At 41.6% G+C, this 24275-nt stretch overlaps 1 protein-coding gene across 1 annotated transcript; it reads right to left on the minus strand.

The window, feature by feature from the left end:
- Positions 1-760: 760 nt before the first annotated feature.
- Positions 761-23502, minus strand: LOC101152643 (glutathione S-transferase A2). Its single transcript, XM_004044205.5, is given in 6 exon segments — positions 761-997; positions 1885-2016; positions 3196-3337; positions 11247-11379; positions 12876-12954; positions 23407-23502. Coding segments are annotated over 6 exon segments (696 nt in total). The 5' UTR covers positions 23494-23502; the 3' UTR covers positions 761-874.
- Positions 23503-24275: the final 773 nt, after the last annotated feature.

Below are 24275 nucleotides of genomic sequence, written 5' to 3' on the forward strand. Positions count from 1 at the left end.
GATGTGGTCATGATCCATGAAAGTCCAGAAAGGCCAAGAGCCCCCAGAAGCTAGAAGACGCAGGGAAGGATTCCTGGAAATCACTCCTAATCCAAGCACGCTGGCACAATGACACACCAGGGAAAAATAATTTTGCATATACTTACTTATATGTAATTCGCATATACCATCTGTATCTTGGCAGCCCAGGCCTGAGTGGCACTGAAAGAACTGAGGGAAGGCTCATGCCTGGGGCCTCACAGAGCCTTAAGGAGCAGAATGAGGATGAGCCAGGAGCACACACACTGTAAGGGAAAACAGGGTGGCCTGAGAGCAGAGGATGGGTCTGTTTGCTCTTCAATATTTCCTCACCTAGAAAACTGAGGAATCCACAGCAGAAAGAATGGTTGTCTTGTAAATGGATAAGGAAGAATGCTTTCATCAGAAATAAAATGACAGTCCAAGAAAAGAAGAATATGTCTTTATGTCATCACCCAGAATGGTAACTCTTCTCCTGTGCACACCTGAAAATGTCAGAAGTATATTTCTACATTGACATTTTAATAGATTGTATGACAAATTGAATGTTGCAGGGCAATCCTTGGAAAAGTCAAACAAACCACATAATCTACATTATTTTTTTACTAAACTTTTAATTCCAAGAAAGTGGTAGGTTAGGAGGAGATTGGAAATCTGAATTCATATCAGATCCTAAGGAAAAGAAATTAATTTTAACCAAGTCGACAAATAGGAGATTTATTATTTAATTAGTATGTAATTGGAAAGAGTTCATTAGCTTCACAACAGGCACAATCAACACTTAGGTAAAGTACTTTATTGTTGCAAAACTTTAGAATATTCGTCTTGCATGTTCTTGGCCTCCATGGCTGCTTTATTAAAACCTGAAAATCTTCCTTGCTTCTTCTAAAGATTTCTCATCCATGAGAGACTTCCTTGGGCTGCCAGGCTGTAGAAACTTCTTCACTGTGGGCAGGTTGCTGATTCTGGTTTTCAGGGCCTGTAATTCACAATGCACAGCCTCAGAGTGAAGCCAAGGCCTGCCACCACCGTTTACACCACCCAGAAAATCTGAGACCCTTCTACACAAAGACCAAGCAAGTCTGCGCCATCAGCACCAGCATGGAGGCAGAAACAGACACTGAGCGAGAAATGAAGATGAGAGGAATAACATGTAGCTCACTTATATTTTCCCCAAAGATGTCTTTCAGATTTTAATCAGTTCAGCCATCCCTTTCTTCTTACATATTAATCCTATAGATTAGTGACTCTTGTAAAAGACAAGAAAAAACAATGTGCCTGTGAGATATCAACACAGATCAGTCTCTAAGCAGAAGTGAAAATATGGGGAAATGAGTTGGAAAGGAAAATGTTATAGAAAATATTAAACACAAATCATGGGACCACTTTTGTCAGTGAGAGATACAGTGTGGGGGGCCAGTGTGCTGGAGAGCTGTGCAGAGAGGACCACAATGTCAGACAGCAGGAGCCAGAGCCTAGGGAGGAAACCAGATGAAGAGAGCTCTGCTTAGACCGACTCAATGCGGGAAGACAAGGGCACATATGGGATAAAGGACATCACAGAGAACTCAGGAACAGAAACCACAGGGGAATAGAGGGATGGGGAGACATGCTGGGCCCTGGGTCCTTTCCATGATAAAAGGCAAAATACTCTTCATGGGGTAGCATGCACCACAAATTTCCTTTCCATAACAAAAGTGTTTTCATTCCTCAAAATTGGAGCCTGGAAGCTCATTTTGGAGACTTTAGGGCACTGAAGGCCTGGTGAAGGTTGGGGTCAAAACATGCTCAGTCCCAGGTCCCAGATACAAGATCCCAAGATGGGAGATATGGGTCTGCCTCTCTGAGGACTGTGAAATGGGTCACCTTCAGCAGAGGGAAGCTGAAGATAAGGCTAGAGTCAAGCTCGTCCATGTAGTAGAGAAGTTCCACCAAGTGAATGTCAGCCCAGCTCAGCTTGTTGCCAACAAGGTAGTCTTGTCCATTGCTCTTTAAGACGTGGAGAATTGGAGGAATCAAATCAGGATCACAGGGGCAGTAAGGCTAGGACCCGTGCTTCTCCATCACATGTGCAGTAAGGCTGGGACCCCTGCTTCTCCCTGAGTCTCTCCAGTCTGACTCTCCCATTTCTGCTGCCTCACTGCATAGGTGCAGAGATCCAGACCTTTCTCCACATTCCCTGTTTCACTGAGGGAGTAAGAAGTGTAGCCCTGCTCACTCCTTGGTTGGAGCTCAAGCTCTCATTTTCTCTTCTCATCCACATCACTGTGGCATCTACACCACCCGCCCAGCTTGCTTCTTCCACATGGGCCAGGGGCTTAGCACCTGCTGCCACATGTTCTGTCTGCCCCAGGCCCTACAGCATGGAGCCTTCACATTTAGGACATGGCTCTACATTCTGCTCTCTCCGTCTCCAATCTCCCTTGGGCAGCGACTCCACCTTCATGACAACACTCTTCCCCCAGGAGGAGACTATTTCAGAGCCCTCATTTCTCCTTCTCTGCTCTCCTCGTTCCCTGCTCTATGTCCCTCGGATCTGAAGTAAACCTGGGTGAACCTGAATTCATCATCTTTCTTACAGCATTGACTCTGACTCCTAACCAGCACTATGTTATAATTTGCAAGCTGAAGCATTTAGGGGTGAACTGCACTGATGTCTGCAACTTATTATAAAATACAAAATCTTCCTCTGCATCCCACAGTCACTCTCCTTTTAATAAATACCCATCCCTGAAACACTACAATATTCTCTGGTTGGGCAATTGGTCTTGTGTCTTCCTACACAGGGTGCCAGAATATTTTCTGATGGATCACTTTCATCATGTTCGTCTTCAATAAAAGTCCATGGGGTTCTGTAGACTCAACAGCAACCTCTAGTGTGGTCCAGAGCCTTCCACAGCCCACGTTCTACTTATGAACATGAAATTTTGTTCAACAGAGAATTTCATGTTGGGGTCTAGTAAATTAAAATTTTATTGGAAAATTATAGCTTGTGTATAAGTGTTACAATTGTTCCTCCAAGTCTATTTGCATAAAATGTCTTGAGAGTCAGAGAGCTGCATTGGTGTTCAGGAAGTCTCACTGAAAGTGAAGGTCAGTGCCCCAGGAATGCCCAGCCACTATTTTTCTACTGGTCTCTAAACTGAGTGATGCAAAACGCTGAACAGCTTCACTTATTTTTTCAAAGGCAGGGAAATAGCGATTTTTTGTTCTCTGTTGGATCAAGGCAAACTTGGTGTCTTTTTCCTCAGGTTGTCATATGGGCAGAGGAAGGATCATTTCACCCAAATCTGCTATACCTTCTGTATACATATCAATCCTGAAAGACAAAAACAACCAAAACGTCAAACGTCTTTTGCCTTATATTTTATAGGTTTATAAAAACCTAAGAGAATAGAGTGTCAGGTGGTGGCAAAGTAATTCACCTCCAGTGGGTGCCTTTTATATTCTAGTCATTATGCTCTGATTTTTACAGGTATATTAACATTTATTTCTTAAAACAACCTATCAAGGTAGATAGATCTCAAAATTTTGTTACACACATGACCAATACAGGTACCAAGAGCATCGGCGGTCACAGTCATGAGAGAAATTGGTGGAATCACTGCCAATACCCAATGGTGCTGTGCCAGGACTGATCATCTCTATTGTGGTTTGCTCTGTGCATGAACTTAGTGTGAGTCAAATGGCCAAAGACCTACCTCCTACAATTTTAAAAGAGTCGCTGCTATAGCCATCTCAGCCATGTTCCTCATCCTCTCTCATCATTTTACAGCTCCCAGGGCTGCTTCTATGCCTCATATTAGCAGTTCCTCCAGTTACATCAATGAAACACGTTTCCACAGCCCTCTCCATGTGCTGTTACCCAACTCTAGCCATGTGTGCCTTTCTTGAGACCCCACCTAAAAGATTGTCTTCCTTGGTGAAATTCTCTATATAGTTACAACCAACGCAAACTTTTCCTCTTTTGTGTCAAACTGGGGTTTCACAATCCTTTACTTTTTATTGTACTTTAAGTCCTAGGGTACATGTGCAGAAAGTGCAGTTTTGTTACATAGGTATACACATGCCATGGTGGTTTGCTGCACCCATCAACCTGTCATCTACATTAGGTATTTCTCCTAATGCTATCCCTCCCCTAGCCCCCCACCACCTGACAGGCCCTGGTGTGCGATGTTCCCCTCCCTGTGTCCATGTGTTCTCCTTGTTCAACTCCCAGTTATGAGTGAGAACACGTGGTGTTTGGTTTTCTGTTCTTGCATTAGTTTGCTGAGAATGATGGTTTCCGGCTTCATCCATGTCCCTGCAAAGGACATGAACTCATCCTTTTTATGGCTGCATAGTATTTCATGGTGTATATGTGCCACATTTTCTTTATCCAGTCAATCATTGATCGGCATTTGGGTTGGTTCCAAGTCTTTGCTATTGTGAACAGTGCCGCAATAAACATACATGTGCATGAGTCTTTATAGTAGAATAATTTATAATCCTTTGGGTATATACCCAGTAATGGGATTGCTGGGTCAAATGATATTTCTAGTTCTAGATCCTTGAGGAATCACCACACTGTCTTCCACAATGGTTAAACTAATTTACACTCCCACCAACAGTGTGTAAGCATTCCTATTTCTCCACATCCTCTCCAGCATCTATTGTTTTGTGACTTTTTAATGATCACCATTCTAACTGGCTTGAGATAGTATCTCAATGTGGTTTTGATTTGCATTTCTCTAATGGCCAGTGATGATAAGCTTTTTTTCATATGTTTTTTGGCTGTATAAATGTCTTCTTTTGAAAAGTGTCTGTTCATATCCTTCACCCACTTTTTGATGGTTTTTTTTTCTTGTAAATTTGTTTAAGTTCTTTGTAGATTCTGGATATTAGCCCTTTGTCAGCTGGATAGATTGCAAAAATTTTCTCCCATTCTGTAGGTTGCCTGTTCACTCTGATGACAGTTTCTTTTGCTGTTCAGAAGCTCTTTATTTTAATTAGATCCCATTTGTCAATTTTAACTTCTGTTGCCATTGCTTTTGGTGTTTTAGTCATGAAGTCTTTGCCCATACCTATGTCCTGAATGGTATTGCCAAGGTTTCCTTCTAGGGTTTTTATGGCTTTAGGTCTTACATTTAAGTCTTTAATCCATCTTGAGTTAATTTTTGTAGAAAGTGTAAGGAAGGGATCCAGTTTCAGCTTTCTGCATATGGCTAGCCAGTTTTCCCAACACCATTTATTAAATAGGGAATCGTTTCCCCATTGCTTGTTTTTGTTGGGTTTATCAAAGATCAGATGGTGTAGATGTGTGGTGTTATTTCTGAGGCCTCTGTTCTGTTCCATTGGTCTTTATATCTGTTTTGGTACCAGTAACATGCTGTTTTGGTTACTGTAGACTTGTAGTATATTTTGAAGTCAGGTAGCGTGATGCCTCCAGTTTTGTTCTTTTTGCTTAGGATTGTCTTGGCTATGCAGGCTCTTTATTGGTTCCATATAAAATGTAAAGTAGTTTTCTCCAATTCTGTGAAGAAAGTCACTGGTAGCTTGATGGGGATAGCATTGAATCTATAAATTACTTTTGGCCATTTTATGATATTGATTCTTCCTATCCGTGAGTGTGGAATGTTTTTCCATTTGTTTGTGTCTTCTCTTATTTCCTTGAGCAGTGGTTTGTAGTTCTCCTTGAAGAGGTCTTTCACATCCCTTGTAAGTTGTATTCCTATTTATTTTATGCTCTTTGTAGCAATTGTGAATGGTAGCTCACTCATGATTTGGCTCTCTGTTTGTCTGTTACTGGTATATAGGAATGCTTGTGATTTCTGCACATCAATTTTGTATCCTGAGGCTGCTGAAGCTGCTTATCAGCTTAAGGAGATTTGGGGCTGAAATGATGGGGTTTTCTAAATATACAACCATGTCATCTGCAAACAGAGACAATTTGACTTCCTCTTTTCCTAATTGAACATTCTTTATTTCTTTCTCTCGCCTTATTGCCCTGGCCAGAACCCCCAATACTATGGGAGTGGTGAGCGAGGGCATCCATGTCTTGTGCCGATTTTCCAAGGGAATGCTTCCAGTTTTGCCCATTCAATATGATATTGGCTGTGAGTATGTCATAAATTGCTCTTATTATTTTGAGATAGGTCTCATCAATACCTAGTTTATTTTATTAAGAGTTTTTATCATGAACGGGTGTTGAATTTAGTCAAAGGCCTTTTCTGCCTCTATTGAGATAATCACGTGGTTTTTTCATTGGTTCTGTTTATGTGATGTATTACATTTATTGATTTGCATGGGTTGAACCAGCCTTGCATCTCAGGGATGAAACCCACTTGATTGTGGTGGATAAGCTTTTTGATGTGCTGCTGGATTCGGTTTGCTAGTATTTTATTGAGTATTTTTGCATCGATGTTCATCAGGGATATTGGTTTGAAATTTTCTTTTTTTGTTGTGTCTCTGCCAGACTTTAGTATCAGGATGATATTGGCCTCATAAAATGAGTTAGGGAGTATTCCCTCTTTTTCTATTGATTGGAATAGTTTCAGAAGGAATGGTACCAGCTCCTCTTTGTACCTCTGGTAGAATTTGGCTGTGAATCCATCTGGTCCTGGACTTTTTTTGGTTGGTAGGCTATTAATTATTGCCTCAATTTCAGAACTTGTTCTTAGTCCATTCGGGGATTCAACTTTTTCCTGGTTTAGTTTTGGAAGAGTGTATGTGTCCAGGAATTTATCCATTTCTTCCAGATTTTCTAGTTTATTTGCATAGAGATGTTTATAGTATTCTCTGATGGTAGATGGTATTTCTGTGGGATTGGTAGTGATATCCCCTTTATCATTTTTTATTGCATCTTTTTTATTCTTCTCTCTTTTCTTCTTTATTCATCTGGCTAGTGGTCTATCCATTTTGTTGATCTTTCCAAAAAAAACCAGCTCCTGGATTCATTGATTTTTTGAAGGGTTTTTCGTGTCTCTATCTCCTTCAGATCTGCTCTGATCTTAGTTATTTCTAGTCTTCAGCTCACTTTTGAGTTTGTTTCCTCTTGCTTCTCTAGTTCTTTGAATTGTGATATCAAGGTGTCGATTTTAGATCTTTCCTGCTTTCTCTTGTGGGCATTTAGTGCTATAAATTTCCCTCTACACACTGCTTTAAATGTGTTGTAGAGATTCTGGTACATTGTGTCTTTGTTTTTATTGATTTCAAACAGCATCTTTATTTCTGCCTTCATTTCATTACTTACCCAGTAGTCATTCAGGAGCAGGTTGTCCAGTTTCCATGTAGTTGTGAAGTTTTTGAGTGAGTTTCTTAATCCTGAGTTCTAATTTGATTGCACTGTGGTCTAACAGACTGTTTCTTATGATTTCTGTTTTTTTGCATTTGCTGAGGAGTGTTTTACTTCCAATTATGTGGTCAATTTTAGAATGAGTGTGATGTGGTGCTGAGAAGAATGTATATTCTGTTGATTTGGGGTGGAGAGTTCTGTAAATGTCTATTAGGTCCACTTGGTACAGAGCTGAGTTCAAGTCCTGGATATCCTTGTTAATTTTCTGTCTTGTTGATCTGTCTAATATTGACAATGGGGTTTTAAAGTCTCCCACTATTATTGTATGGGAGTCTAAGTCTCTTTGTAGGTCTCTAAGAACTTGCTTTATGAATCTGGGTGCTCCTGTGTTGGGTGCATATATATTTAGGATAGTTAGGTCTTATTGCATTGATCCCTTTACCATTATGTAATGCCCTTCTTTGTCTCTTTTGATCTTTGTTGGTTTAAAGTCTGTTTTATCAGAAACTGGGATTGCAACCCCTGCTTTTTTTTGCTTTCCATTTTGCTTGGTAAATATTCCTCCATGCCTTTATTTTGAGCCTATGTGTGTCTTTGCATGTGAGATGGGACTTCTGAATACAGCACAGCAATGGGTCTTGTCTCTTTATCCAATTTGCCAGTCTGTGTCTTTTAATTGGGGCATTTAGCTCATTTACATTTAAGGTTAATATTGTTATGTGTGAATTTGATCCCGTCATTATGATGCTAGCTGGTTATTTTGCCCATTAGTTGAGGCAGTTTCTTCATAGCATCGATGGTCTTTGCAATTTGGTATGTTTTTGCAGTGGCTGGTAGCAGTCACTTTCAAATACACCAATTAAATGCAGATTTGGTCTTTTCACATAGTCCCATATGTCTTGGAGGCTTTGTTCATTTCTTTTCACTCTTATTTCCCTAATCTTGTCTTCTCACTTTATTTCATTGAGTTGATCTTCAATCTCTGATATCCTTTATTCTGCTTGATTGATTCGGCTATTGTTACTTGTATATGCTTCGTGAAGTTCTCATTCTGTTTTTCCGCTCTGTCAGGTCATTTATGTTCTTCTTTAAACTGGTTATTCTAGTTAGCAATTCGTCTAACCTTTTTTCAAGATTCTTAGCTTCCTTGCATTGGGTTAGAACATGCTCCTTTAGCTCAGAGGAGTTTGTTATTACCCACCTTCTGAACCCTACTTCTGTCAATTTGTCAAACTCATTCTCTGTCCGGTTTTGTTTGCTTGCTGGTGAGGAGTTGTGATCCTTTGGAGGAGAGGAGGTGCTCTGGTTTTTGGAATTTTCAGCCTTTTTCACTGTGTTCTTTCCATCTTCGTGGATTTATCTATCTTTCGTCTTTGATGTTGGTGACCTTCAGATAGGGTCTCTGAGTGGACATCCTTTTCGTTGATGCTGATACTACTCCTTTCTGTTTGTTAGTTTTCCTTCTATCAATCAGGCCCCTCTGCTGCAGGTCTGCTGGAGTTTGCTGGAGGTCCACTCCAGAACCTCTTTGCCTGGGTATCACCAGTGGAGGCTGCAGAACAGCAAAGATTGCTGCCTGTTCCTTCCTCTGGCAGCTTCGTCCCAGAGGGACACCCAATGGATGCCAGCCAGAGCTCTCCTGTATAAGGTGTCTGTCGGCCCCTACTGGGAGGTGTCTCCCAGTCAGGATACATGGGGATCATGGACCCACTTGAGGAGGCAGTCTGTCCATTATCAGAGCTTGAACGCTGTGCTGGGAGAACCACTGCTCTCTTCAGAGCTGTCAAGCTGGGACATTTAAGTCTGCTGAAGCTGTGCCCATAGCCACTCCTTCCCCCAGGTGCTCTGTCTCAGGAAGATGGGGGTTTTATCTATAAGTCCCTGACTGAGGCTGCTGCCTTTTTTTCAGAGATGCCCTGCCCAGAGAGGAGGAGTCTAGAAAGGCAGTCTGGCCACAGAGGCCTTGCTGAGCTGCAGTGGGCTCTGCCCAGTTCGAACTTCCTGGTGGCTTTGTTTACACTGTGAGGGGAAAACCGCCTACTCAAGCCTCAGCAATGGCAGATGCCCTTCCCCCCACCAAACCCAAGCATCCCAGGTCGAGCTCAGACTGCTGTGCTGGCAGCAAGAATTTCAAGCCAGTGGATCTTAGCTTGCTGGGCTCCATGGGGGTGGGACCCGCCAAGCCAGACCACTTGGCTTCCTGGCTTCAGGCCCCTTTCCAGGGGAGTGAACAATTCTGTCTCGCTGGCATTCCAGGTGCCACTAGGGTATGAAAAAAAAAAAAAAAAACTCCTGCAGCTAGTTCAGTGTCTGCCCAAATGGGTGCCAAGGTTTGTGCTTGAAACCCAGGGCCCTGGTGGGGTAGGCACCAGAGGGAATCTCCTGGTCTGCCGGTTGCGAAGACCATGGGAAAAGTGCAGTATCTGGGCCAGTGTGCACCGTTCCTCCCAATACAGTCTGTCATGGCTTCCCTTGGCTAGGGGAGATAATTCCCTGACCCCTTGTGCTTCCCGAGTGAGGTGACATCTCACCCTGCTTCGGCTCACCCTCCAAGGGCTGCACCCAATGTCCAACCAGTCCCAATGAGATGAACTGGGTACCTCTGTTGGAAATGCAGAAATCACCCACATTCTGCATCAACCTCGCTGAGAGCTGCAGACTGGAGCTGTTCCTATTTGGCCATCTTGCAAGTCTCCCCACAATACTTTTTAAAACAACAGCTTTATTGACATATAGTCACATACTATAATTGTGACTTGTTAAATTATACTATTGAGTGGTTTTTAGTGCATTCAAAGATTTCTGCAAAAATCATGGCAGTCTAATTGCAGAATATTTTTTATCACTCTGATAAGGACATCTGTACCATTAGTGGTATTCCTCATTTTTCCCCAAGCCCCACTCCTTTACCTCCAGGCAACCTCTAATCTACTCTCTGCCTCTATAGATTTGCATGTTCTGGACATTTCATATGAAAAGGATCCTATAATACGTGGCTTTCTGTGTCTTGTTTCTTTTATGTAACATGTCTTTATGGTTTAACCATCTTGTAGCATGCATCAGTACTTCATTCCTTTTCATGACCAAATATCATTCCATTGCATGGCTAAGGTGCATTTTTCTCCTCCATTTATTGACTGATGGATATTTGGGTTGCTTCCACTTTTTGAATACTATGAATATTGTTATTTGCATGGTTCATTTATGTAAAAGATTTAGTGTGGATATATTTTTGATAATTTGGGGATACAGCTATTAGAGGAACTGTGGGGTCATTGGTAACACTATATTAAACTTTTTGAGGAGCTGCCAACAGTTCCATTCAGGATTTATTTGGAATCATGCAGTCTCATCACAACAGCAAGGAGACCCCTTGGCTTTGCTGGTATTGAATAAATCTGGCTGCTTCAGCCTTGTATCCATGTGTCAAGGTAACCCCAGCATCCTTGGCGCCAGCCTCTACAGGCACTGCTCAGGTGTTCCAGTCCATATAATTGGTTGGTAATTTAGGTTTCTGGTCATCATTCTTGGAATTACTGGGACCTGAGATTCAGCTTCTTTGACACCTTCCCTCCCCAGTCCTTCATCTGCAGACTCTCAAACATTCTATGCCTGTCCTAAGCTATAGGCTGGAATCCAGTATCTGAAATCCTTAGCACCTGGAATCATGATTCGCCATCATCCTGAGTTCATGGTTCATCAGTGTTTGGAAACCTCTGTCAGGGTGCTGGATCCATGGACTGCATCGTCTTCTAGAATCACCCTCGCCTGAACCCTCCCCATGGTCACTGTTCCTTCATCTCCGTGGAATTCTGCAATACTGGACCTCAGCGTACATGCCCAAGGCCCAGCCTGCTGCTGGTCATGATGCTCCTGCCATGGTCCCACCCACTCAAGGAAGGACCTAAATCACTCTGTGTTATCTGTTGATGGAAGAACAGAAAATATACTGTACAGGGCTCTCTCCTTTATGTCTTTCCGATAGAGATTGTATTTGCTGGCAATGTAGTTGAGAATGGCTCTGGTCTGAACCAGCTTCATCCCATCAATCCTAACCATTGGCATTTGTTGGAACATAAAACTCCCATCTTTAGAAAGAAGGAAAAAAGGAGAGTGAAATGTCTATGGAACCCACTCTTTCCATATGAAAAAATGGTATGGAAATTACTAAATTTCTGAAATGAAAAAGAAATTATGGCCTGGTAAGATTTCACTTGAAACAACTTTTTGTTTTGTTTTGTTTTGTTTTTGAGACAGAGTTGCACTTTGTCACCCAGGCTGGAGTTCAGTGGCGTGATTTTGGCTCACTGTAACCTCCGCCTCCTGGGTTGAAGCGATTCTTCTACTTCAACCTCCTGAGTAGCTGGGATTACAGGTGTGCACCAACATGCCTGGCTAATTTTTATATTTTTAGTAGAGATGGGGTCTCACCATGTTGCCCTAACTGGTCTCATACTCCTGATCTCAAATGATCCACCCACCTCAGCCTCCCAAAGTGCTGGGATTATAGGCGTAAGCAACTGCACCTGGCCCAAACAACATTTTTAAAAAGCTTCCCGTAGTTCTTCTTTTTCTTAAGAAGCTTCCTTTTACTTTTTATCGATTTATTTCATTCATGTTTTTATTTCCCCTCCAGATACATAGTAGGACTCTTGTATTTTTGTGTTGATTTATCTTCATGGATATTTTAGGAAGAGGTTGGGACAAGTTACAATAGGACTGGCAACAAGATGCCATTTAAAATGGGAGGTTCCCAAAGTAAGTCTCATGATGTTTGTGACATTTAAGGCAATTTCTGAGAGGTTTTTATGTAAGGGTCCCTTTCTCTGCTCTTCAAAGCCTGCAATAGTGCTGCAGTGTTACCTTGTCATGCCCCTCCATGAAAGAAAAAAACTCAAGACTGTGGCCACATCGATTTCTCCTCCTTTAGTCTAATGCATGTTCTTGCATGTCCTTGGATGGGGAGAGCTGTGTGGGATCCCGAGCTGATGACCGCAGCTCATTCACAGTGCCCCAATCATGAAAACAAAGAAAGGGCTTTCTCAGGGCATGGGAGATGATTCCTCTAGCAAATACTCTGAGAGGTCTGGTCCTTTTAGTCTGGAGAGAGTTGCCAGACTTGATCACGGAGCCACATCCCTTCCATTTTAACCACTTTCTCCCTCTGCACCATGTACAAATACCACGCCCCACACACATAGGCATTGTCGGCTGTTCAAACCTCCCTGTGTACCTTCTACTCGATACTATCATCAGAGGCACTTAGAGATTGATCTTACCTTTTTTTTTTTTTTTTGAGACGGAGTCTTGCTCTGTCACCCAGGCTGGAGTGCAGTGGTGCGATATCGGCTCACTGCAACATCCGCCTCTAGGGCTCAAGTGATTCTACCGCCTCAGCCTACTGAGTAGCTGGGATTACAGGCACACACCATCATGCCTGGCTAATTTTTTTATTTTTAGTAGAGACGGGGTTTCACCACATTGGTCAGGCTGGTCTCGAACTCCTGACCTCATGATCAGCCCGCCTTGGCCTCCCAAAGTGCTGGGATTACAGGCAGGAGCCACTGCACCTGGCCGATCTTACCATTTCTTAACTTTTCCAAATCTTCTGCAGATTCTAGAAATTTCTCTTCAAAATGCAAGCAGAAACAGTATATGGGTTCCTGTTAGTTCATTCTATTATAGACTTGTGATGTTGAATGGCCCCTATCTGGTGCATGATTTGGAGAATATAAGATTTCTGAGTTTGGCAGGGTACACAGAGGGGGCTGGTCATGGCCATTTGGAAATTTAGACCTAATTCATTGAGAAAAGTGCATGGGTCACAGCACATAGCTGCTCAATCTTTTAGTTCACTTCACCTCCAGCCTGATCTCATGAATGTCTATGATTAGGTCATATTTTGAGAGCAGACGTCACTGGAGAAAAGGCACTGAGCAGTTCTCCTAGTTATGGTGTTGCCATATCTTAGGAAAGCCTGTGTCTCCAGGTGAGATCAGACCACAACCTTGTGTGTCCCCAGTGTGGGGTATGCCATGGGCTAATGGCCATTAAATATTCTGCCACCAAGGAGTCTCTGCTATAATTTATATCACCCCACTTCTCAGGAACTCTGCTAAGGGTGAAATAGGTTGCAGCTGGTGCACAGCTTTAACACTTGCAACTGTAATTTTCTCTTCTGAAGTACATGGGACCCAATAGGGTAAAATTCTCAATTTAATAAAGGAATTAGAGTCCCACGCTAACATTATTTTTCATGAAAACTTCTGGTTTCTGATGTGGTTTTGTGGGTTCATTATCACCATTTTCATGTACTGGCTTCTTGACTTTGGACATGTTACCAAAACTCTCTGTGTCTGAGTATGCTAATCTATGAAATGGGTAAACTTATGGAACTTACGGTATAGGTTGATATCAAGATTTAATTACAAGGTCACACAAAGCACTTAGAAAAGTAGCAAGTGATAGTAACTGCTCATTAAATATAAATTTTGGGGGTGGAGCCAAGATGGCCGAATAGGAACAACTCCAGTCTAGAGCTCCCAGCGTGAGCGACGCAGAAGACAGGTGATTTCTGCATTTCCAGCTGAGGTACCGGGTTCATCTCACTGGGGAGTGTCAGATACTGGATGCAGGACAGTGGGTGCAGCACACCGAGTGTGAGCCAAATCAGGGCGAGGCATCGCCTCACCTGGGAAGCACAAGGGGTCAGGTAATTCCCTTTCCTAGTCAAAGAAGGGGGTGACAGACGGCACCTGGAAAATCGGGTCACTCCCACCCTAATACTGTGCTTTTCCAACAGTCTTAGCAAACAGCACACGAGGAGATTATAACCCGGGCCTGGCTCAGAGGGTCCTACGCCCACAGAGCCTCTCGCTGATTGCTAGCACAGCAGTCTGAGATCAAACTGCAAGGCGGCAGCGAGGCTGGGGGAGGGGCGCCCACCATTGCCAAGGCTTGAGTAGGTAAACAAAGTGGCCAGGAAGCTCAAACAGGGTGGAGCCCACCGCAGCTCAAGGAGGCCTGCCTGCCTCTGTAGACTCCACCTCTGGGGGCAGGGCATAACGGAACAAAAGGCAGCAGAAACCTCTGCAGACTTAAATGTCCCTGCCTGACAGCTTTAAAGAGAGTAGTGGTTCTCCCAGTATGCAGCTTGAAATCTGAGAACAGACAGACTGCCTCCTCAAGTGGGTCCCTGACCCCTGAGTAGCCTAACTGGGAGGCAGCCCACCATAGGGGCAGTCTGACACCTCACACGGCTGGGTACTACTCTGAGACAAAACTTCCAGAGGAACAATCAGACAGCAACATTTGCTGTTCACCAATATCCACTGTTCTGCAGCCTCCGCTGCTGATACTCAGGTAAACAGGGTCTGGAGTAGACCTCTAGCAAACTCCAACAGACCTGCAGCTGAGGGTCCTGACTGTTAGAAGGTAAACTAACAAACAGAAAGGACATCCACACCAAAACCCCATCTGTACGTCACCATCATCAAAGACCAAAGGTAGACAAAACCACAAAGATGGGGAAAAAACAGAGCAGAAAAACTAGAAACTCTAAAAATCAGAGTGCCTCTCCTCCTCCAAAGGAACGCAGCTCCGCACCAGCAACAAAGCTGGACAAAGAACGACTTTGACGAGTTGAGAGAAGAAGGCTTCAGACGATCAAACTACTCTGAGCTAGAGGAGGAAGTTCGAACCCATGGCAAAGAAGTTAAAAACCTTGAAAAAATGTTAGACGAATGTCTAACTAGAATAACCATGCACAGAAGTCCTTAAAGGACCTGATGGAGCCGAAAACCACGGCACAAGAACTACATGACAAATGCACAAGCCTCAGTAGTTGATTGGATCAACTGGAAGAAAGGGTATCAGTGATGGAAGATGAAATGAATGAAATGAAGTGAGAAGAGAAGCTTAGAGAAAAAAGAATAAAAAGAAATGAACAAAGCCTCCAAGAAATATGGGACTATGTGAAAAGACCAAATCTACATCTGATTGGTGTGCCTGAAAATGACGGGGAGAATGGAACCAAGTTGGAAAACACTCTGCAGGATATTATCCAGGAGAACTTCCCCAATCTAGCAAGGCAGGCCAACATTCAAATTCAGGAAATACAGAGAACACCACAAAGTTACTCCTTGAGAAGAGCAATTCCAAGACACATAATTGTCAGATTCACCAAAGTTGAAATGAAGGAAAAAATGTTAAGGGCAGCCAGAGAGAAAGGTTGGGTTATCCACAAAGGGAAGCCCATCAGACTAACAGCTGATCTCTCCGCAGAAACTCTGCAAGCCAGAAGAGAGTGGGGGCCAATATTCAACATTCTTAAAGAAAAGAATTTTCAACCCAGAATTCCCTATCCAGCCAAACTAAGCTTCATAAGTGAAGGAGAAATAAAATCCTTCACAGACAAGCATATCCTGAGAGATTTTGTCACCACCAGGCCTGCCCTAAAAGAGCTCCTGAAGGAAGCACTAAACATGGAAAGGAACAACCGGTACCAGCCACTGCAAAATCATGCCAAATTGTAAAGATCATCGAGGCTAAGAAGAAAATGCATCAACTAATGAACAAAATAACCAGCTAACATAATGACAGGATCAAATTCACACATAATAATATGAACCTTAAATGTAAATGGGCTAAATGCTCCAATTAAAAGACACAGACTGGCAAATTGGATAGAGTCAAGACCCATCAGTGTGCTGTATTCAGGAAACCCATCTCACGTGCAGAGACACACATAGGCTCAAAATAAAGGAATGGAGGAAGATCTACCAAGCAAATAGAAAACAAAAAAGGCAGGAGTTGCAATCCTAGTCTCTGATAAAACAGACTTTAAACCAACAAAGATCAAAAGAGACAAAGAAGGCCATTAAATAGTGGTAAAGGAATCAATTCAACAAGAAGAGTTAACTATCCTAAATATATATGCACCCAATTCAGGAGCACCCAGATTCATAAAGCAAGTCCTTAGAGACCTACAAAGAGACTTAGACTCCCATACAATAATAATGGGAGACTTTAACACCCCACTGTCAACATTAGACAGATCAACGAGACACAAAGTTAACAAGGATACCCAGGAATTTAACTCAGCTCTGCACCAAGCAGACCTAATAGAAATTTACAGAACTCTCCACCCCAAATCAACAGAATACACATTCTTTTCAGCACACCACATCTATTCCAAAATTGACCACATACTTGGAAGTAAAGCACTACTCAGCAAATGTAAAAGAACAGAAATTATAACAAACTGTCTCTCAGACCACAGTGCAATCAAACTAGAACTCAGGATTAAGAAACTCACTCAAAACCGCTTAACTACATGGAAACTGAACAACCTGCTCCTGAATGACTACTGGGTACATAATGAAATGAAGGCAGAAATAAAGATGTTCTTTGAAACCAATGAGAACAAAGACACAAAATACCAAAATCTCTGGGACACATTCAAAGCAGTGTGTAGAGGGAAATTTATAGCACTAAATGCCCACAAGAGAAAGCAGGAAAGATCTAAAATTGACACCCTATTATCACAATTAAAAGAACTAGAGAAGCAAGAGCAAACACATTCAAAAGCTAGCAGAAGGCAAGAAATAACTAAGATCAGAGCAGAACTGAAGGAAATAGAGACACAAAAATCCTTTCAAAAAATCAATGAATCCAGGAGCTGGTTTTTTGAAAGATCAACAAAACTGATAGACCGCTAGCAAGACTAATAAGGAAGAAAAGAGAGAAGAATCAAATAGATACAATAAAAAATGATAAAGGGGATATCACCACCGATCCCACAGAAATACAAACTACCATCAGAGAATACTATAAACACCTCTATGCAAATAAACTAGAAAATCTAGAAGAAATGGATATATTCCTTGACACATACACTCTCCCAAGACTAAACCAGGAAGAAGTTGAATCTCTGAATAGTCCAATAACAGGCTCTGAAATTGAGGCAATAATTAATAGCTTACCAACCAAAAAAAGTCCAGGACCAGATGAATTCACAGCCTAACTCTACCAGAGGTACAAGGAGGAGCTGGTACCATTCCTTCTGAAACTATTCCAATCAATAGAAAAAGAGGGAATCCTCCTCAACTCATTTTATGAGGCCAGCATCATCCTGATACCAAAGCCGGGCAGAGACACAACCAAAAAAGAGAATTTTAGACCAATATCCTTGATGAACATCAATGCAAAAATCCTCAATAAAATACTGGCAAACCAAATCCAACAGCACATCAAAAAACTTATCCAGCATGATCAAGTGGGCTTCATCCCATGCAAGGCTGGTTCAACATATGCAAATCAATAAACGTAATCCAGCATATAAACAGGACCAACGACAAAAACCACATGATTTTCTCAATAGATGCAGAAAAGGCCTTTGACGAAATTCAACAACACTTCATGCTGAAAACTCTCAATAAATTAGGTATTGATGGGACATATCTCAAAATAATAAGAGCTATCTATGACAAACCCACAGCCAATATCATACAGAATGGGCAAATATTGGAAGTTCTGGCCAGGGCAATCAAGCAGGAGAAGGAAATAAAGGGTCTTCAATTAGGAGAAGAGGAAGTCAAATTGTCCCTGTTTGCAGATGACATGATTGTATATCCAGAAAACCCCGTTGTCTCAGCCCCAAATCTCCTTAAGCTGATAAGCAACTTCAGCAAAGTCTCAGGATACAAAATGAATGTGCAAAAATCACAAGCATTCTTATACACCAATAACAGACAAACAGAGAGCCAAATCATGAGTGAATTCCCATTCACAATTGCTTCAAAGAGAATAAAAGACCTACGAATCCAACTTACAAGGGATGTGAAGGACCTCTTCAAGGAGAACTACAAATCGCTACTCAATGAAATAAAAGAGGATACAAACAAATGGAAGAACATTCCATGCTCATGGTTAGGAAGAATCAATATCGTGAAAATAGCCATACTGCCCAAGGTAATTTATAGATTCAATGCCATCTCCATCAAGCTACCAATGACTTTCTTCACAGAATTGGAAAAAAGTACCTTAAAGTTCCTATGGAACCAAAAAAGAGCCCACATTGCCAAGTCAATCCTAGGCCAAAAGAACAGAGCTGGAGGCATCACGCTACCTGACTTCAAACTATACTACAAGGCTACAGTAACCAAAATAGTATGGTACTGGTACCAAAACAGAGATATAGACCAATGGAACAGAACAGAGCCCTCAGAAATAATGCTGCATATCTACAATTATCTGATCTTTGACAAACCTGAAAAAAATAAGTAATGGGGAAAGGATTCCCTATTTAATAAATGGTGCTGGGAAAACTGGCTAGCCATATGTAGAAAGCTGAAACTGGATCCCTTCCTTACACTTTCTACAAAAATTAATTCAAGATGGATTAAAGACTTAAACGTTAGACCTAAAACCATAAAAACCCTAGAAGAAAACCTAGGCATTACCATTCAGGACATAGGCATGGGCAAGGACTTCATGTTTAAAACACCAAAAGCAATGGCAACAGAAGCCAAAATTGACAAATGGGATCTAATTAAACTAAAGAGCTTCTGCAGAGCAAAAGAAACTACCATCAGAGTGAACAGGCAACCTACAAAATGGGAGAAAATTTTCGCAACCTACTCATCTGACAAAGGGCTAATATCCAGAATCTACAATGAACTCAAACAAATTTACAAGAAAAAAACAAACAACCCCATCAAAAAGTGGGCAAAGGATATGAACAGACACTTCTCAAAAGAAGACATTTATGCAACCAAAAGACACATGAAAAAATGCTCATCATCACTGGCCATCGGAGAAATGCAAATCAAAACCACAATGAGATACCATCTCACACCAGTTAGAATGGCAATCATTAAAAAGTCAGGAAACAACAGGTGCTGGAGAGGATGTGGAGAAATAGGAAGACTTTTACACTGTTGGTGGGACTGTAAACTAGTTCATCCATTGTGGAAGTCAGTGTGGCGATTCCTCAGGGATCTAGAACTAGAAATACCATTTGACCCAGCCACCCCATTACTGGGTATATACCCAAACGATTATAAATCATGCTGCTATAAAGACACATGCACACATATGTTTATTGTGGCACTATTCACAATAGCAAAGACTTGGAACCAACCCAAATATCCAACAGTGATAGACTGGATTAAGAAAATGTGGCACATGTACACCATGGAATACTATGCAGCCATAAAAAATGATGAGTTCATGTCCTTTGTAGTGACATGGATGAAATTGGAAATCATCATTCTCAGTAAACTATCGCAAGGACAAAAAACCAAACACCATATGTTCTCACTCATAGATGGGAATTGAACAATGAGAACACATGGACACAGGAAGGGGAACATCACACTCTGGGGACTGTTGTGGGGTGGGGGGAGGGGGGAAGGATAGCATTAGGAGATATACCTAATGCTAAATGATGAGTTAATGGGTGCAGCACACCAGCATGGCACATGTATACATATGTAACTAACCTGCACATTGTGCACATGTACCCTAAAACTTAAAGTATAATAATAATAAAAAAAAAGAAAAAAAAGAAAATGTGGCACATATACACCATGGAATGCTATGCCACCATAAAAAATGATGAGTTCATGTCCTTTGTAGGGACATGAATGAAGCTGGAAACCATCATTCTCAGCAAACTATCACAAGGACAAAAAACCAAACACTGCATGTTCTCACTCATAGGTGGGAATTGAACAATGAGATCACATGAACACAGGAAGGAGAACATCACACACCGGGGACTGTTGTGGGGTGGGGGGAGTGGGGAGGGATAGCATTAGGAGTTATACCCAATGCTAAATGACGAGTTAATGGGTGCAGCACACCAGCATGGCACATGTATACATATGTAACAAACCTGCATGTTGTGCACATGTACCCTAAAACTTAAAGTATAATTTTAAAAAATCAAATATATAGAAAAAAAATACACACCAGATTTGGAATACTTAGTATGAAAAACAGAATAATTTTAATATATTGACTACATGTTAAAATAACATTTTAGATATACTGGGTTAAATATATTATTAAAGTTAATTTCATCTGTTTCTTTTTACTTTTTAAAATGTGGCTACTTAGAAACTTTAAAATTACATACAGGGTTGTGGCCCCCAGCACATCTCTATCAGGTACCCTAGGCTATTAAACTCCAAATTACCTAACTGCCTTTGTTCTAATTCAGTGCTTACCAAGGAACCTTCTGATTACTTATCTAAGCTTATAAGTATACCTCAGTAACAAAAAAAGGAGTATCATACATAAGAGACTTACGTATTCTGGACCCTTTAAGATATCTCCTCTCCCAAATGTAAAATAATAAATACCATTCTGGTTTCCATTAAAAAAAAGATATCCAACCAAATGATTTTTATTAAATATGCATTAAAACTCAAAATAAATAAATAAATAAATATAAATTATCTTTAGAATTTTGAGTTATAGCTGGCTATTTCATCATATCATCCTTTAAAAAATTTAAATCAATCTAAAATTGATGAAACTATACTTTGATCTTGATCTACATCCAGTAATTTAAATCTTGGAGTAAATTACACCTTGTCCTGAGACAAGTCACTTTGGTGGAAATGGCAGCCAGCAACAAGGCTGTCTCAGTCTGATCAGAAGCTATGAGTGGTTGCAGGTATTTAATACAGATATGAAATTCAGTTATTACGTAATGATGAAGTTGACTTACGTAGGCAGAATCTGTCAAACCAAAAGTCTAAGCAAAAGTTATCAAGATTCTCTGGATTTCACTGTTGATATGATCTGGTTCCAATCTTGACTCAGCCTCATAATAGCTGTGTGATCTGGGAATCATCACTTAACATCTTCAAGCCTTAGTTTCCTCATCTGCAAAATGGGGAAAGAATATTTCCTTAATCAGAATTTTGTAATGTTTCAAAATGCATGATACAGGGCCCGACCCACATACATCAAGTAATAAATGGTAGTTCGGTTTCCAGTGGCTAATTACACTTTAATGGAGTTCTTTATGGTGAAAATTCAGGAATTTGGGGGTTTCTAGCTTGCTCCGTGGAACAGAATTTGTTGTGGATCTATGATCACACAGGACCAGGATCTAGAGGTCACGGGGGGGTGTGTGCCAGCAATTAATATAGCATCCAGTTCAGGACAAACCTAAGGAACGATGTGTGGTCCTGGCAGGAGGGTGACCGAGATGGGGTGGGATTGGCAAGTGGGATGTGCTTGTGAGGCTGAGGACTGGGTTGTGATCATCAGCCTTAGGGCACTGAGACCCCAGAAGCCTGAGCAAGGTCTGCAGTCAGCCCTGCCCCCGCCTTCAGTCAGGCTGGATGGAGACCAGGGAGCCTGGGTTCCTCCTAGCCTTGCCCCTCCCTCCCTCCTGCTGAACTCTTCCTACCCGGGCTCTGAACACATCCCTGAGCTGTAGAGCTGATGTCTGGGTGACAGGGTATTCATTCGTACAAAGAAAACAACCTGGAATGGCAGTGTTTGGATTTCTTTTGTGCTTATTTCTTCATAGGATTGAGAAAGGGTGAGGCTAAAGTCCCAGGCCCTCGTGAAGCAATGAAGAAAGTGCCGTCCCAAGGTTCAGGTCCACACGGCGCTGTGAGGCTGATGGGGCACGCTAGAACTTCCTTTCACAGGATGCCACCTCACCTGAAACCCTCCTTTTCGGCTGCCACCCGAGGGACAAGATCTCCTGAGTCTGTCCATGACTCACCTCCCAGGAAAACCCTCAGGCAGTTGCTGAAGGACTCTGGTCTGGACTGGGAAGTGTTTTTCTCAGTGACACCTCTAGAGGGCAGCACTCAGCGGAGTCCCACAGGCACCTCCCAGCATTTCCTACTCAAACACCAGGACGATGGCCCGGTAACATTGGGGAATTCTTGGGTGTTCTAGAAGCCTCCACGCCTCATTTTAACCACGTGTTTACTTGTCTGCATCCTCATAGACATGTAGGCTGCCCCAGGGCAGGGACTCTTGTCTTGTTCATTGTCTATCTCCACGACCTAGCACAGAACCCGGAGTTAGTAAGTGTCCAACCAAATAATTGCTGTGAATGTAGTCAATCTTTAATAGGTAGTTTGTTACAATCCACTCCCTTCCGCCTCTCATTTATAGTTTGCATTGTACCTCGTATTATATACATTTTCTAATATTATGCATTTTTATTGCTTTATCATGGAAATTACTAACTTGTATGGAAATAAATGAAAAGGCATAATGATTCTGCTTATACTTCTCACCTAGAATCAATAATTATCAATCAAAACCAGTGTGGTTTCATCGATATGTCCACCTACTTGTAATAATTCCAAGGAAATCCCAGATCCATATGATTAATCCTTAAATACTTCAATGTGTTTTCCTAAAACATACTATTCTAAAGATAGACCTAGTACATTATCACACATGAAATATTAACAATAATTCTTTCATGTCATCAAATATTCAGTCAATATTCATGTTTCTAATTGTATAAATACCATAATAATTATTATTATCATTTTGTTTTTATTTTTTGAGACAGAGTTTCACTCTTGTTGCCCAGGCTGGAGTGCAATGGCATGATCTCGGCTCACTGCAACCTCCGCCTCCCAGGTTTGAGCGATTCTCCTGCCTCAGCCTCCTGAGTAGGTGGCATCACAGGCATGCACCACCACACCTGGCTAATTTTGTATTTCTAATAGAGACGGGGTTTCCCCATGTTGGTTAGGCTGGTGTCGAACTCCTGTTCTCAGGTGATCCGCCCGCCTCGACCCCCCAAAGTGCTGGGATTACAGGCGTGAGCCACTGCACCTGGTCAATGCCATAATTATTGTTTACAGTTTGTTTAAATTCTAATCCACTTAAGTTCTACACTTTGTGATTAGTTTTTTAAATATATTTTAATATTGAGGCTCCTAGATGATAAGAAATTTTAACAATTATTAGGTCAAATCTGTTCATCTTTTTCTTAATTATAGTCCATTTTTATTTAACGCACAATGCTTCAGTTAGTAATCATCTCATAGTTTCTGTGGGAAAAGTATGTGATAACACAATTTTAAATCCAACTTAAGATGACCTAACTCACAACCTACCTCTACTCCAGCTGCAGCCAGGAGCCACCGGGTGGACTCCATTCTGCCCTCTGCATTGGAGTAGTGGAGCTTGGGGTTCTCTGCCATGGTAGCAGTCTCCTGGAGGTTTCTTTAAGCCTGAATGAATGAATGAAAGAATGAATGAATGAATGAATGAATAATTTAAGCCATAGAATCAAAAATGTACTTTAGGATGTATGGTTGAAAACCACAAACAATGCTGAAGAAGAACCTGCATTCTTCATGATGGTGTTGGAGGAGTTCCCAGAATGTTTTCTTGGCCCAAATTGTTACCCATCAGCGGGCACCCTCAGATTCCAGCAAACCAGTCTCAAGTCTTCATTGGCTAACTGTGACTTTTCTTGGCAGCCTAAGAAGTGAGAGTATGTGGTAATAATACATGTATAGGAGTTAATGGGAAGAGGAAGAATTCAAGAACTAATATTTATTGAAAACTTCCTAATGATCCTTCTTCAGTCTAGTCCCTTTCAATATTTTATATCTTTAACCCTCCTTATAGTCCCATGAAATGGTTTTTTTCTCCATTTTTTAGTTAATGAAATGGAACATCAGAAAAATGCAATGTTCACAGTCACACCCTGGTTGGTGACAGACATGAATATCTACACCAAGGACTAAAATGAAGTCATGCCTGGAAGCCACCCAGTGAAGGCCCTGGGAACCCATGAACTGGCCATGAAACCAGAGGATGTCACTGACAGGGAGGACCGGCAGGGAGCTAAGTCACTCTTCAAAACAAAAAGCAAAAATTAGGCCTCAGAGTTGTATAACTGTAGTTGGAAGACCAAATTCTTTCAAAGACAGAGAATGCTAATCCCTTGCTTCTTTCGGCATTCTATATTCTAACT

The sequence above is a fragment of the Gorilla gorilla genome, chromosome 5 (genome assembly GCF_029281585.2).
Source record: "Gorilla gorilla gorilla isolate KB3781 chromosome 5, NHGRI_mGorGor1-v2.1_pri, whole genome shotgun sequence".
In the NCBI taxonomy this organism is placed as follows: domain Eukaryota; kingdom Metazoa; phylum Chordata; class Mammalia; order Primates; family Hominidae; genus Gorilla; species Gorilla gorilla.